The following is a 14,304-nucleotide window of genomic DNA, read 5'->3' as shown; positions in this document are numbered from 1 at the left end:
TAATAAAGATTAATCTAATACCTGAAATCTGATATCAAATGATACGGAACATAATTTAGAGTAAAATGAAAAATTAAAGAAAAAATTTCTCCACCTCAATTTAATTTCCTGATACAACAATTAAGAAAATCACTCTATCTCACCTTTTCATATCTAAATTTCTCAAAAAAAAAGTAAAAAATTCAAAAAAAATTATTCATAAAAATTAAGGAAAGAAAATGGCTACCAGAATTTAGAAACTTTTATACCTCTTAAGTTTAAAACTCTAATTCATAAATTTACTAAAATAAAAATGGGCCAAATAAATATAAAAGTCCTAACCCCAATTCACTTCATCTCTTCTACATATTCTTATGTACTCTGAAAATCTGATAGTATCCGCTGAAAACCCTAGGCCCTTCGCGTGTCAGCAACATCTATCTTTTTCTCCGTCTACTACTACGTGTGTGTTTGTATTACAGTTTATAAACGGAAATTTGTATAGAATTGATTTTGTAAACTTAATTTTGATAAAAAGTAAGTTTGTATTAAAGTGATTTATGTTTGGTAATTTTTGTATCAAAATAAATTTTAGTAAAATAAATGTTGTTTGGCTTATACCATTCAAAGTCATTTTGGATAAAAAATTACTAAAATGGACATCAACTTAAATAATTTTTTTATATTATCCTATCATTTTAATTTAAATATTTAAATAGATCTTATTAGTTAATTTTATAATAAAATTAATATTTACTTACTAAAATAAAAATAACATATAAAAATAGACAAAATATATTTTTAAATAAAAATAAAAAATATAAATTTTAGATATACATATCTAAAAGAATATTTAATCAAATATATTATATTTTTTAAGTATTATTGTAAGAATGTTATTTTAGTATTTTTTTTACATCATACTCTTATTCTAATACTCTCAATAATCTTATTTTTAATATTAATTTGGAATCCAACGTTTATGATTTTATTATTATTTATGATTAATTTTTTATTTAATTTATCTTTTTAAATAAAATTATAATTTATATTATAAGAAATTACACTAAAACATAGTATATGAGAATTACAATTATAAAAGAGAGTATTAAAAATAATAAAAAAATTAAATATTTACTTTGTAGTAATTGAAACATATTTGAAAGTTCTTGATAATCTTTTTATATGGTATATTTTTAATATTTTTAGTATTCTTTTTTTGTATGCTATAATTTTTTACTATTATTATTATTTACCGTTAATTTTTTGTTTAATTTATTTTACCTAATAGAATCAATAAATTATATTATAAAAAGATAATAACAAATATAATACACAAAAATTTCAATTATAAAAGTGTATAATGTCAAACAAACAGTTGAAAAAAAAACCAATAAATAATAAAAAATAGAGTTCATATAAATAGAAATAACAAGAATTCTAAAGATAATATAATAATATACATAAAGAATAAAGTTGAAAAAGATAAATAAATAGTTAGTATCTATGACTAAAAGCCCATTAAGTTGCTTCCTGTAAATGTGGTTTTGGTAGCAAAATCACATCTGCATATATATAAAAAGGATAAAGTATTAAATTGGTCCCCTACGTTTGGACATAATCCTGTTTTGGTCCTTAAGGTTTAAAGTGTCCTATTTGAATCTAAAAAAGTTTCATTTAGCTTTAATTTAGTCCCTTTAATTTAGTCCCACCGAAGGTCAAAGATAAATAATTAACAAAATATCCTACATGACAACAATAGAAGAACAATGTCGATAATTTAGAGAATAAGTACAAGTTTCAGAGTCACAAAATAATCGTAGATGCATCAATATATTTATTTATCATTTTTTTATAATTAAAATAAAATATTTTCTATAAAACTAAAAAAAATATTAAATACATATATTAATGCATCTACGGATGATTTTGTACCTTTGGAGCTTGTACTTATTCTCCAAATTATTGACATTATTCTTATATTACTGCCATGTAAGACATTTTGTTAATTATTTATCTTTAACGTAACGGTGGGACTAAATTGAAGCTAAATAAAACTTTTTTTATATTTAAATAAGACATTTTAAATCTTAAATACCAAAATAAAATTACACTCAAACATAACAGACTATTTAATTCTTTCTCCGTAAAAAATAAAAAATTAAAACTTTCAAAAAATCTAAACGTACTTCTTCTCTTCCCCGTTTCCAAACACACCCTATCGGCCAACGCGAAACCCATGAGCAATGAGATCGCACAGAAGCCTCCCCCTTCCATGCTCGTTGACAGGTTCAAGGCTATGCTCAAGCAGCGCGACGACGAGCTCAGGGCCACCGCCGGTCACGTGTCCCCTCCGTCTACGGAAGAAATCGTTCAGCTGTACGAGATGCTGCTGTCGGAGCTCACGTCCAATCAGAAGCTCATTATCAACGATCTCACCTTCATCGCTGTGCACCAGAGTGAGCATGCCAGGGGCATCGCCGACGCTATCTGCGCTCGGATTCTCAAGGTCTGTCTCGGTTTCCGCGGAAAAGTTCCTCTCTTTTTCTCTTTGTTCTCGGAATTTCGTAAAAATCCCATTTTGGAGCTAGGATCGAAGATACTGCCACTGTTATATTTGGGTGAAAGTTTCAGTTTTCGTAACTTGAATGACAGAAGTTGGGTTCAAAGTCTTTCGGATTTTATTTTAGGAAAAAAGACAACCCTGACTTTTCAAACTTTTTACAAATACATCCCTGACAAAATTTAAATACAAAAAGTCCCTAACTTTAATAAACGGAGGACAATTTAGTCTTTTCGTCTATTTGCCTCTCATACACCTAACGAAACTGGCTGACATGGCTGAAACGGTATTCAGGTGTCCGTTACGGTGTCACGTTAGAAGGGAAAAAAGTTCGAAGAACAAATAAGTCCTTGACGTCATTTTATAAATAAAGTTCGAAGTACAAATAGGTCTTTGAGAATTTTTTTTTCAAAATTAATAAACTCATTTCCTAAATTCTCTCATCTATCTTTCTCCATTTTTATATTTCTCTCTACTATTTTTACTCTATATATAATTATATTTTATATTAGTAATTTGACAAATCAAAATATGCCATTCGATATTTTTTTACAATTAAAATATTTTAAATGTAAAATTATACACATTAAATTATTTTAAATTTTCAATAACGAATGTTAAAATTAATTACTAATAAAAAATTAGACTTTTCATATAAAAATAATAATTAAAAATCTTATTATTTAATTTTTTATCTGCAGATATCTTGGTCTTCTTAGTCAGAAACTTTTGTCAACTTACGACTTTTTTGTAAAAGTAGTTTGATTTTATAAATGTTTTGTGTCATGCATAATTTATACTGTTAGAACAAAGTGAACTATAATTTAAAAAAATATTCTCGTAATGTTATTATGCATAAAAATACTAGTTCTAATATAATACACAAATGCACTAATGCTAACTTAATACATTAATGATGCACAAATGAACTAATGCTAACTTGATGCATAAATGAACTGATGCTAACTAATGCCACTGGTATGATAAAAACTGAACTAATGCAATTTAACAAATTCTAATATAATACACAAATGCACTAAAACTAAACTAATGCAATTTAAGAAAAAGAGTAAAAACATAACAAGTCCAATTTCTACAATTTTAATACAAATAATTTAAATTGTAGAATAAAACAAGTTAACTAGATTTCAAAATACAAGCATAATTTTATCAGAAATTATTTTTAATATGGAAAGAAAATTGGTGTTTTGGTTGAATATTGACATTTGAAGTGTATTACAGTATTGTGGAAATTATTCAACACGCCCCCATGTGTTGGCTAAGATGCTGCCACGTGTTCAACACGCTCCCCACTTGTTGGTCAGAATGATGCCACGTGTTCACCACGCCCCACGTGTTGACTTCCCACAAAAAAAATCCACCCATCTATAATTACATCACATTCTCCCATTTTCAACAAAAACACCAATATTTTTTCCATACAAAAAAAAATTAGCCTAATTTTATAAACTAAATTCTCATAATAGAAGCATAATAGAAGTATAATAATAAAAAAAAAATTCTCAAAGACCTATTTGTCCTTCGAACTTTTTTCTCCTTCCAACGTGGCACCGTAACGGACACATGTACACCGTTTCAGCCACGTCAGTTCTGTTAGGTGTATGAGAGGCAAATAGACGGAAAGACTAAATTGTCCTCCGTTTGTTAAAATCAGGGACTTTTTTGCATTTAAATTTTGTCAGGAATATATTTGTCAAAAGTTTGAAAAGTTAGGACCTGTCTTTTTTCCCTTATTTTATTTTGTTGTTTTTGACTATTTGTTTCTAACAATGAAAGGTGTGTGCGTGTGTGTGAGAGAGGGGACTTCAGTAACTCTGCTATTTCTGCTTTTAGGTCTAATCTTATCTGAAAAGCAATGTCGCCCAGACATAGAGTGAACAAATGGGTTATCCTCAACTCGTACTATATTATGTGTATTATCATCATTCAACTAAAACAATTAGTTGCTAATGGTCATTCAAAGAACAGGAATTAGTGCAATCTAACTGATTAGAAAAGGGAAGATTAGGTGAAAGTATGCAAACACGTTTTGAGTACTTTAATTCCTTTCAGGAAACTCTAAGGGGGCAAATTGAATCTGGCGTCGTATCTAAAGGAAGTTGTTACTTTACTTTTGCTGAATTGAAGTCTTGCTATAACTCGACAAAGAAAGGTCCATTATCGGGTATTTGATTATATATAGGCTTAGGAACACTTTCTCAGATTTCTTTTCACAAATACAACAGATCAGAAGAAATGATATACCTAATTCTATATTGTTAATGATGGACTCCAACTATGTAATTTGTGACTAAGTGGTAGAGAGTTAGTTTGGGGTTGATTTTTAGAACCTCTGTTGAATTATACGCCTTGTTATGCCACTTGTTGAATCTCCTTTGTGCAGGTGCCTGCAGAGCAAAAGCTTCCTTCACTCTATCTCTTGGACAGTATAGTGAAGAACTTTGGAGAGGAATATGTTGAATACTTTGCATTACGCCTGCCCGAAGTAGGTCAATTAGATTCACATTATTGTTTTACTTTGTATCATTTTGTTCTGTTCACTTAACTTCTCGTTCTGTTCTGTCTCCAGGTTTTCTGTGAGGCATACAGGCAGGTTCAGCCTCATTTGCACCCTGCTATGCACCATCTCTTTGGCACCTGGTCAGAAGTCTTTCCACCGTCTGCCCTACGCAAGATTGAAGCTGAGTTGCAACTTTCTCAAGTAACTGCGGCAGTTGGAGCGCTCAACTGTGGATAGAGTAAGCTTTTCGATTACATCTCTGTCTTTGATACAAAAATTGTCCAGGGGCTAGTCTGACACTTGTTTTTATCAGCTTATTCCCCAAGGTTGTAATTTTTATAGAGCTGTTTTTTGTACACGTTACCCCAATCAGAGTAAATTTTTGTGACAAATATGACAGACTCGCAATTTTTGTGAGACCAGAAGTTACCATGACCCTTCTGAGTGGAAGCCTTACCCTTAGGGTATTCAAATTTCTTTTTGTAAGGACACAAGATAATAAGAAATGATAACAGACTCGCAATTATATCGGTGGTTGTGCAAATACAAATTAAATATAATGGGAGCAATTATAGGGAGAAAAAGACAAAAAAGTGTAAAAACATAAATGGTTATCTTGATTGATTTTTGAATCATGGATGATTTTAATATACATAATTCTCTAGCTTAATGATGCTAGGTATGGACAAAATCCAAATCTATGTGAATCCGGTTCTTGTGACCAACAGAAAAAGGATGAAAGCAACGAAAACAAGTATATGGTCTTTCATGCAGGTACCAAGTATCTAATAGGCTAACAGAGAAAAGTGATGTTTATAGTTTTGGAGTATTTTTATAGGAGATAATCACAGGTAAACCAGCAATAATTAAAGCCCATAATGATGTTTAAAACAGAAATGGCTGGATCTTAAGTTTATTATTGTTGTCATATGCATATTTGTATCTTGAAATTTTTCCGTTCAAAGATTTTTCCTCTTTTTTTAGTTCGTTCTTAGTTTATTAAAAAGACTAATACAATTAGTCAATTGTTGTTATACTTGATATAAAGATTATATTATCGTAATTCCTGAAACATTTTAATACGCAAGATTAGTTTTAATATAAAACAGATTAACAAAGAGGGCAAATTCCACTATCGAGATAGAGAAAGAGAATCCTATCAAAGTTTTGCTGAGGTAATAAATTTTCGCAATTACAAACTTTTTGAAAAAATTATCAAAATAGTATCATTAGTTAAAAAAAAAAAAAAAGAAACAGCTTTTGTCTGATTGTTGCCGTAAAAACAATCCTCTTTCCTCACCTTTTTTCCTTCACAACATCAGAAACTTGAACGTTTGTTTTCCCATTTTGGTATACCATGATTTGGATCAAGTATATACTCAAACATATGGTTTTGGAGTTAAAAGGAAAAATATACATTATTTTGGGATAATTCCCAACATTGGCGTGATTGTATTGGTGTGAATTACTCCAACAAAACAAACCCTGAGGAACACAAACGAGTGGCGATTTCCAGTAAGTTATTGAACTTAAATTAAGCAAATAGCAGGCAGAGTCATGAAAGAAGAATGAATGAAACGTGTATGGTACTTCATTTATTTAACTATATTATTGACAAAGAATTGCAAAATGGACTAAAGAGGGTTATCAATCAAATACTCAAAGTGCATTTTAGAAGCGTAAGAGACTCCAACCCTCTCAAGGCCATAACACTGCATTGATCAGTGAATCAATAATTGCATTGGTGATTGTCTTTGCTTTGCTTCCAAGATCAGCAGTTCCGTACTTCCCGTCTGCAATTGTGTTGAGATTCAAATGGCGCAACATTGGAACACCACTCAGCAGTAAAGCAGTTGGATTTGCCAAAATTCTACACGAGCAAAAGTCCAGTGGAAATACAGGTAAGCAACAGAAATATGACCCTAAATTCAATAAAGGTTGTAATTTTCCAAGGTTAGAGCTTGTTTGTGACCAGTATGGGAGAAGTAAATTGACAACAATTACTATTCACAATTTTATCCTTTTTAAAGAAGAAAAAAGAACACCAAATTAGTTTTATGAAATTGCAGAGGGCAAACCGATATTGAGCACTTTCATGAAACAGTCATTCAAAGAAATCCCATATTCTGTAATAAGTTGATAACAAGGTGGAAAAGATCCATAACAGATAATACAAGGTTGAGAAAGAACTTTGCAGCTTGCTTTTCCAGCAATATCCGGTGCTGAACCATGTACAGCCTCAGCTAGTGCAATACCTCATCAATGCCCCATACATGGGAAATTTTTTGCCAAGGTTTGGGTCCTTCAAGTAGAGAGATTCTTTCCTCCTCATCTTTGCCTTTTATTCATGCAGACCCCTTACCTTTTTTTTACATATCCCAAAATCACTTGAATGGTTTCAAGATTGATGTGAAAGAAGAAAAGCTCTTCCTTCTTGAGGATTCAAAAAGTTTTCCTTCAATTGTCTGTGTTATCTTGGCAGAGGATTTATTATTGATGAAAAGCCACAGATTAAAGAAGTAGGCGATGTTCTAGTCTAATACATTTTACCTAGGGTGCAACCAAGCATTGAATTGCTACCGGTTTTTCAAGTCACACAGGCTAGCAGTCCCAATTATAGATTCAATGTTTCAAGAAAGAAATCATACTGCTTTCATGGTCTCTGGCAAGCCCAATACCTATACAGGAAAGATAAGTTTTTAATTGTCAAGTTTACTATAAGAAGCCCAATACCCATTGAATTTAAATTTTGCAACATTAGTTACTATCATCTGATGTCTTTCAGTAAGCACAATTGAATTCTTGCATTATCATATCTACTAAACGACTTGCATGTTCTTGGAATCCTAGACTCTACGTTTAAAACATTTTTCTTCCTAATTGGATTGACTTTTCAATAATAAAGAAAAATAATGCATTTCAAGAAGTAAAGTAACCCTTTTCCTTCCTAATTGGAATAACTTTTCAAGAATAAAGAAAAATAATGCATTTCAAGAAGTATGTGCGTACCCGTATGCCTTTGACCCCTCTCATTCACATAAAATGGTGTAAAATCAGAATCAATAGTACCAGTAATCATCATCAGAGTAATCCGAGTCTGCAATATACCATACAAAATCACAAATACTGTAAGCAATAAAGAAGCAATCATGAAAAAGTTTACCTTTTTGGAAAATTTTGGCACCCATAAGATGGTTTTATTTAAATACTAAGAATGAAAAGATAATAAACATTGCATTGGTGTATTAACAAGGGAATGAAAATGGTTGATGCAAAGAATGAGCATGACTGCATGAGTTTTGGGGAGATGAGAGCAAAAACACTTACCCAGGTAGTAACGGGCAAATTCAATCCGTAGGTCTTCCATCGCTTTCAGCTTACGCGTCAAAGGACATTCATTCCCAATGTAGATATTTTCTATGGATGCAAGCAAATGTTCTTCTCTTATATTATGAAGGTAGTCACAGTATCTGATTCTTAAATTTTTGAGAGAGGTAAGATGGTGAAGTCCCTTGCAGTCAAGCGTCTCCAGATTTGGTAATTTCCTCAATTCTAGATACTCAAGAGAAGCAGGAAGGGAACCCTCTCCTGGGAACGACTTTACATCACAGCATCGATAAAGCTGAAGATGGGTAAGGCCTTCACTCTGCAAACCCTTTGATGCTATCCAACTCGCGAGTTTGTGGCACTCAGTGAGTTGAAGTTTTTCAAACTCGGCGGGAGGCCCTCGTCAGCAAAACAATCGATTTTTGGGCAATCGTATTGATGCAGCTCCTCTAGATGGGGCGCAGCCATAACAATTGATAACTCTTTCAAGTTTTGATGAGGTTGTAACTTGCCAAGTATATCTCTTTCAGTTTGAACATCATCAATGTCACCATCTGGAAGCCAATTCAATTCTAAAGTGTTGATGTGCTTCTTGTTACCCATCTTTGCCTCCAAAACTTCACCACTATTCTTGACATTCTCCAACTTGGAAATGCAAAATGAGCCATGGAGATTGTCCAGCGTTCCCAGTTCTCTTATCCCAGTTTCTTCATGCTTGCCGACGATATAATCACTTAAGAAGTTTAGATGCTTTAGCTTGGTTATTTCCTTCGGCATCTCTTTCAGATGAGAAGCACCTCGAATGTCAAGGTGGCGCAGGTTCACAAGACCTTGCATGCCTCTGGGGAGCATCTCTAACTCAGCACAATTCTTCAGCTTCAAAGTTTGGAGATTGTATAATTTACATATTGACTCGGGTAATGTCATAATAGGTGTGTCGAACAGATTCAAATAACGCAAATGGATTAATTCACCTATTGAATCAAGCAATGAGGCTAGCAAAAGCTGTTCAAATGATAAAACTCTTAAACACCCCAATTGTTGGCGTAAGAGGCAAGGATCGCTTTCAATATCAATTGATTTACGATGGTGAAAAAAAGAAAAATATATATAGAAACGTTTCTCATGTGTACTGCTCTATTATTGGCCTCTTGAAATAATTTGATGCTATCCTCATCTTCTGTAGCAGCATATGACAAATGACGAATTTTGTTGTCTATCACGTGTTGATTGCCGAATTCTTTGACTTTGAAATAGAATTTTCCAGCAAAAACCGTTGCTAGATCATGCATAAAATCATGCATTACAAATAACTTTTCATTAGTACTGGAAGGTTGAAAAAATGACCTTGCAACTAATTCATCAAAGTATGCACAACCAACATTTTCTAATGCGTTGTTTTCCTTTGGTTGTAAAAGGTCTTCAGCCACCCATAACAAAATTAATTCATCTTTGTCAAATTCATAATCCTCCGGAAATATTGAGTATATTCTTCCAATGGCCTTCAAGACGCTTATTGCACAATAAACCTCCAAGGTAACCCCTTACACTTTTCAACAATTATTCTACCAATTGGTTCTAGAGTTGCATACTGATTAGAATTAGTAGAAATAGATGAATGCTTCAAAAATACCGACCAACAATCTTCATCCGACAATAAACTAAGTCGATAATGTAGATTGTTAGCGGCAAACACAGAAGCAACCTTTTCACTACGGGTTGTTAGGAGAATCTTACTTCCAGTATTCTCATAGTGAAAAGGTTTTAGAAAATCCTCCCACATATCTCGTCGATCATGCCAAACATCGTCTAAAACAACTAAAAATCTCTTTCCTGTCAGCTTTTCTTTCAAATCAGTTTGAAGTGAATCAAAATGATCCACGTTACAAGAGGGAGAATCTATTGCCCCTATTATTGTCCTTGTAACATTAACAGGGTTAGGATTTTCAGCAACACACACCCATGCTCTAGTGCCAAAATTTTCCATAACTTTGGCATCATTGTAAACCAGTTGAGCCAAAGTAATTTTTCATATCCCACCCATACCTACAATGGGGATCACAGTCAGAGGTGATTCACCATCGCGGGTATCATCTAACAGCTTTTTGATTATGTTCTCCTTGTCTTCCTTCCGACCAAATATGTCGGAATGTACAACGAGAGATGTGGATGGAATTCTCCATGACGAGATGTCCATCTTGGCACTCTCTCTCAGACAAAGTTTACCTTTTCGTCGTACCCCAGACTCTAGTTTGCCAACTAAATTTTCAATGACAATGACACCACTATCTTCAATAATTGCATCAACAGGGCGAGACCAGTCATAAGAATTACCTGGATCCCTTGGAGCAGCAGCGGCAGCTTTAGTGGAGAATTCATCGAGAAAGTCATCAGCCATATAGAGAGCATCTTGGAGATCAACAAGCCACTTCTTCACTCTCTCGTCACTGAACTGCTTCAGCTCAGCATCATCAAGCACAGGTCCAACATCACACAGACAATCATCCAACCTTTCAAGCAACTTAAGCTCAGAGTCATTTCTTTCGAGCACAAAGTCATCTTCAAGTATTGAAGACAGCTTCTTTGAAACAGCATCAACAAAAGAAGACAGATAAGCTCGACCCTCAAGTTTTGCAGCCATGATTGAAAATCAAGTGCAGAAGATGATGAGAAAAGAATGAAGGGGGTTGAGGGAAGTTGTTGTAGGTAGATCGATGTAATGTATTCAGATCTCTGGGTTTCTAAAAGCACAAGGAATCTCAAGTGTTTGCCATTTGCAGTGCACTAACCATGCTCGTTGCTTAGTAATATATTTATATAGTGCTGAAACCTGTATAATAATTAAACTCAAACCACTTGTAGATAAAACAATAATTCAATAAATAATAAAACATACAGCATTCGTTGACTTGATTTGTGACATCTTGGCTCCAGCCTCCACATGCAAGAATTTAAAATCCTTCCAAAACTAAGCAACAAATTGAAGATACTGAGTTAGTCTTCCTCACAATTAATTTGATTAGTGGGTGCTGAGTTGTTTTGACAGATCTCATAGTAACAAATAATACTATCATACTATATTGGTGGTTGTGCAAATACCGCTTAAAATAATGGGAGTAATTATAGGGACAAAAAGACCAAAAAAAGGTGTAGAAGCATGGATGGTTCTCTTGATTGATTTTTGTGCTATACAGAGAATAATGTTTTATATATTTTAGGGTAAAATATCTCATAATATATGAGACTTAGAAGATAATATATGCCTAGAGGCTACAAGCCTTAACATAGAAGACAAGCTTTGCATTGGTAGTTAGTTTAAAAAGGTACCTGAAAAAGATTTTGCTGCCCTCAAACTTTTGTGCAATTTTTGTGCTACTAGAATCTGTTGATGCAATTTTTGTACAAGCCTTAACATAGAATCTGTTGATGCAATTTTTGTGCTACTAGTAGATCATGCAGCAGTAAACATCACTTACATTAAAAAGAGAAAGCAAAATGGTAGAACAAACAATACTGCAAAAGACCATACATGATTGATGCTGTGACTTGTGACCGAGGTAAAGGAATGTTTGGCTACGGTTACAAATTTGGCTAAAAAAAATTAATAGTTGCAGAACCGTGATCATGAATTTGGCTACAGAAAGCAGCCCCTTGGCATGCTGTTACAGAAAGCATCCCCTTGGCGTGCCTCATACATATTTGTATCTTGAAGTTTTTGGGTTCAAAGAACAACTTTATTCTGTTTTCTTTAGTTGGTTCTTGGTTTATAAAAAGAATAATACAAATATAAAATGTTGTTTTAATTGATAAAGAGAACATATATTATAGTGATTCTTAACACAATTTAATCAGCAAGATTATTTTTAATATAAAAAAGAACAACAAAGAGGACAAATCCCACTATCAAGATAGAGAAAGAGGACCATATCCAAATGTTGCTAAAGAATAATTTTCTCAATTATAAACTTAGTGTAAAAATGATCAAACTTTTATCATTAATTAAAGAAAAAAAAAGCTATTTTCTCATTGTTCCAGCAAAAACAATCATCTTTCTTCACCTTTTTGCCATGCCAATAACTAGTGATCCACGTACTTCCAACAACAGAAACTCGGGAGTTTGTTTTCCCATTTGGTTTATCATGATTTGGATCAAGTATATACATAGTCAAACATATGGTTTTGGAGATAAAAACAAAAATCATCCAGGCAGAGTCATGATTGTATTGATGGGAATTCCTCCAACAATAACTCAAATTTAAGCAAATAACAGGCAGAGTCAAGAAAGACGAATGAATGAAACATGCGTATGGTACTTCATTTATTTAACTGTATTATTGACAAAGAATTGTAAAATAGAATAAAGACGGTTATCAATCAAAAGCATTTTAGAAGTGTAAAAGACTCCGACCCTCTCAAGGCCATAACACTGCATGGGCAGTGAATATTGTAAGGCTTGCCCATGCCTTGTGGTTGTAAGGTCACACCATTAGATGAGTTTTCCCATTATGCTGACTGCTGAGGTAATCCTACTCCTCAAAAAAAAAAGCCAGGGAAAAATAAATAGGAAATTAACAGAAAACAAAACTAGCAGCAATTCCTTGCCCACTCGAGCATAATTTAGAGATGATCAATAATTGCATTGGTGAACTCGGTTGTCTTTGCTTTGCCTCCAAGATCAGCAGTTCGGTACTTCCCTTCCGCAATTGTGTCGAGGATGGCATTTTGAATTTGGTCCACTTTGTCATGGAGATTTAAATGGCACAATATTGAAACACCACTCAGCAGTAAAGCAGTTGGATTTGCCGAATTCTACACAAGCACAAAGTTTCATAGGTTAGAACATGTTTGTGACCAATACCAGAGAAGTAAATTGACAACAATTACTATTCACAATTTTGTTTTTCAAAGAAAGAGGAGATCAAATTAGTTTTATGAAATCACAGAGGGCAAACTGATCTTGAGCACCTTCATGAAACATGCATTCAAATCCCATATTCAGTAATAAGTTGATGATAAGGTGAACCGATCGATAAAAGATAATATAAGGTTGAGAAAGAACTTTGCAGCTTACCTTTCCAGCAATATCAGGTGCTGAACCATGTACAGCCTCAGCTAGTGCAATACCTCCCTCACCAATCTTGCAGCTGAAACATGTATGAAATGATGTCAGATGATAAGATTGTAGGTTCTAGAATTTGTTGACCAAAGTGCAAAAATTACCTTGCTGTCAAACCCAAACCCCTAACCAAGCCAGCACAAAGGTCACTAATAATGTTACAATAAAGGTTTGGCATCACTAGACAACAAAAAGAGCAGGACTTTTCACAAGCTGTAGATTATAAAAATGAAAGAGAGTAATTCCATTTTCAATACTCAAAATGAATTTCCAAATACAATTGCACCCTAAATCCAAGTTCACAAATATACCATCATGCAGCAATTGTCAATGACAACTTCCTCATACTTTATCTCAGGGTACTTCTCTGCAACCTCACGACTGCCCTAAAACAAATTTCAAAATAGAAGGTTACTGTTAGATTCACAAATAAAATAAGATAGATATTTATAGGTAATTGGAAGGTAATGATAGACCTTGAGGAAAAGACCTTCAGTCTTCTGCATATTTATAGGTAAGAATTCAGAGTTACAACTAATTCAAAGAAACTATTCAATTCCCTAAGAATATACTAACAAGTAGATATAATAAAGAACCATATATAGCAAGATATTGAAGCCAGAAGGTGAGCAGGCAGATAAATTAAGATAAATTAAAAATATACTTTCATAAATATTATAAATAGGTCGAAACACTTTCAAAATCTACAACTTATCTCTTAAGTGTTCAAGATAACAGAATTATAAAAGAAAATCTTTAAAATTACAATTCAATGGCATAAGAAAAGTGAGCCTTTTT

The 14,304-nt window shown here is 33.0% G+C and overlaps 4 protein-coding genes across 5 annotated transcripts; 1 reads left to right on the top strand and 3 right to left on the bottom strand.

The window, feature by feature from the left end:
- The first annotated feature begins 2,187 nt into the window (after positions 1-2,187).
- On the top strand, positions 2,188-5,593 carry LOC107463929 (polyadenylation and cleavage factor homolog 4-like). Its single transcript, XM_016082815.3, has 3 exons — positions 2,188-2,488; positions 4,947-5,048; positions 5,133-5,593. Exons 1-3 carry the CDS (start codon positions 2,219-2,221, stop codon positions 5,298-5,300), a joined length of 540 nt encoding a protein of 179 aa, XP_015938301.1. The 5' UTR covers positions 2,188-2,218; the 3' UTR covers positions 5,301-5,593.
- Positions 5,594-8,726: 3,133 nt separating this feature from the next.
- LOC107463859 (putative disease resistance RPP13-like protein 1) lies at positions 8,727-10,377 on the bottom strand. Its single transcript, XM_016082742.1, has 3 exons — positions 10,032-10,377; positions 9,509-9,933; positions 8,727-9,395 (listed from the first exon to the last, which is right to left on the bottom strand). The coding sequence occupies exons 1-3, from the start codon at positions 10,375-10,377 to the stop codon at positions 8,727-8,729; spliced, it is 1,440 nt and encodes a 479-aa protein (XP_015938228.1).
- LOC127741648 (putative disease resistance RPP13-like protein 1) lies at positions 9,869-11,031 on the bottom strand. Its single transcript, XM_052254626.1, has one exon. It carries the CDS (start codon positions 11,029-11,031, stop codon positions 10,420-10,422), a length of 612 nt encoding a protein of 203 aa, XP_052110586.1. The 3' UTR covers positions 9,869-10,419.
- A 1,649-nt stretch (positions 11,032-12,680) lies between these two features.
- On the bottom strand, positions 12,681-13,897 carry LOC107463860 (isocitrate dehydrogenase [NAD] catalytic subunit 5, mitochondrial). 2 transcript variants are annotated; one of them, XM_052254628.1, is made up of 4 exons: positions 13,818-13,897; positions 13,611-13,686; positions 13,462-13,534; positions 12,681-13,199 (listed from the first exon to the last, which is right to left on the bottom strand). In XM_052254628.1, exons 2-4 carry the CDS (start codon positions 13,682-13,684, stop codon positions 13,008-13,010), a joined length of 339 nt encoding a protein of 112 aa, XP_052110588.1. In that variant the 5' UTR covers positions 13,685-13,686; positions 13,818-13,897; the 3' UTR covers positions 12,681-13,007. The 2 variants fall into 2 exon arrangements, with proteins under 2 accessions (XP_052110588.1, XP_052110587.1); XM_052254627.1 differs by lacking the exon at positions 13,818-13,897 and having other exon boundaries at positions 13,611-13,713.
- Positions 13,898-14,304: the final 407 nt, after the last annotated feature.

The sequence above is a fragment of the Arachis duranensis genome, chromosome 9 (genome assembly GCF_000817695.3).
Source record: "Arachis duranensis cultivar V14167 chromosome 9, aradu.V14167.gnm2.J7QH, whole genome shotgun sequence".
Classification (NCBI taxonomy): domain Eukaryota; kingdom Viridiplantae; phylum Streptophyta; class Magnoliopsida; order Fabales; family Fabaceae; genus Arachis; species Arachis duranensis.
The sequence above is the reverse complement of the archived record's forward strand: the minus strand, read 5'-3'. Positions and strand labels throughout refer to the sequence as shown.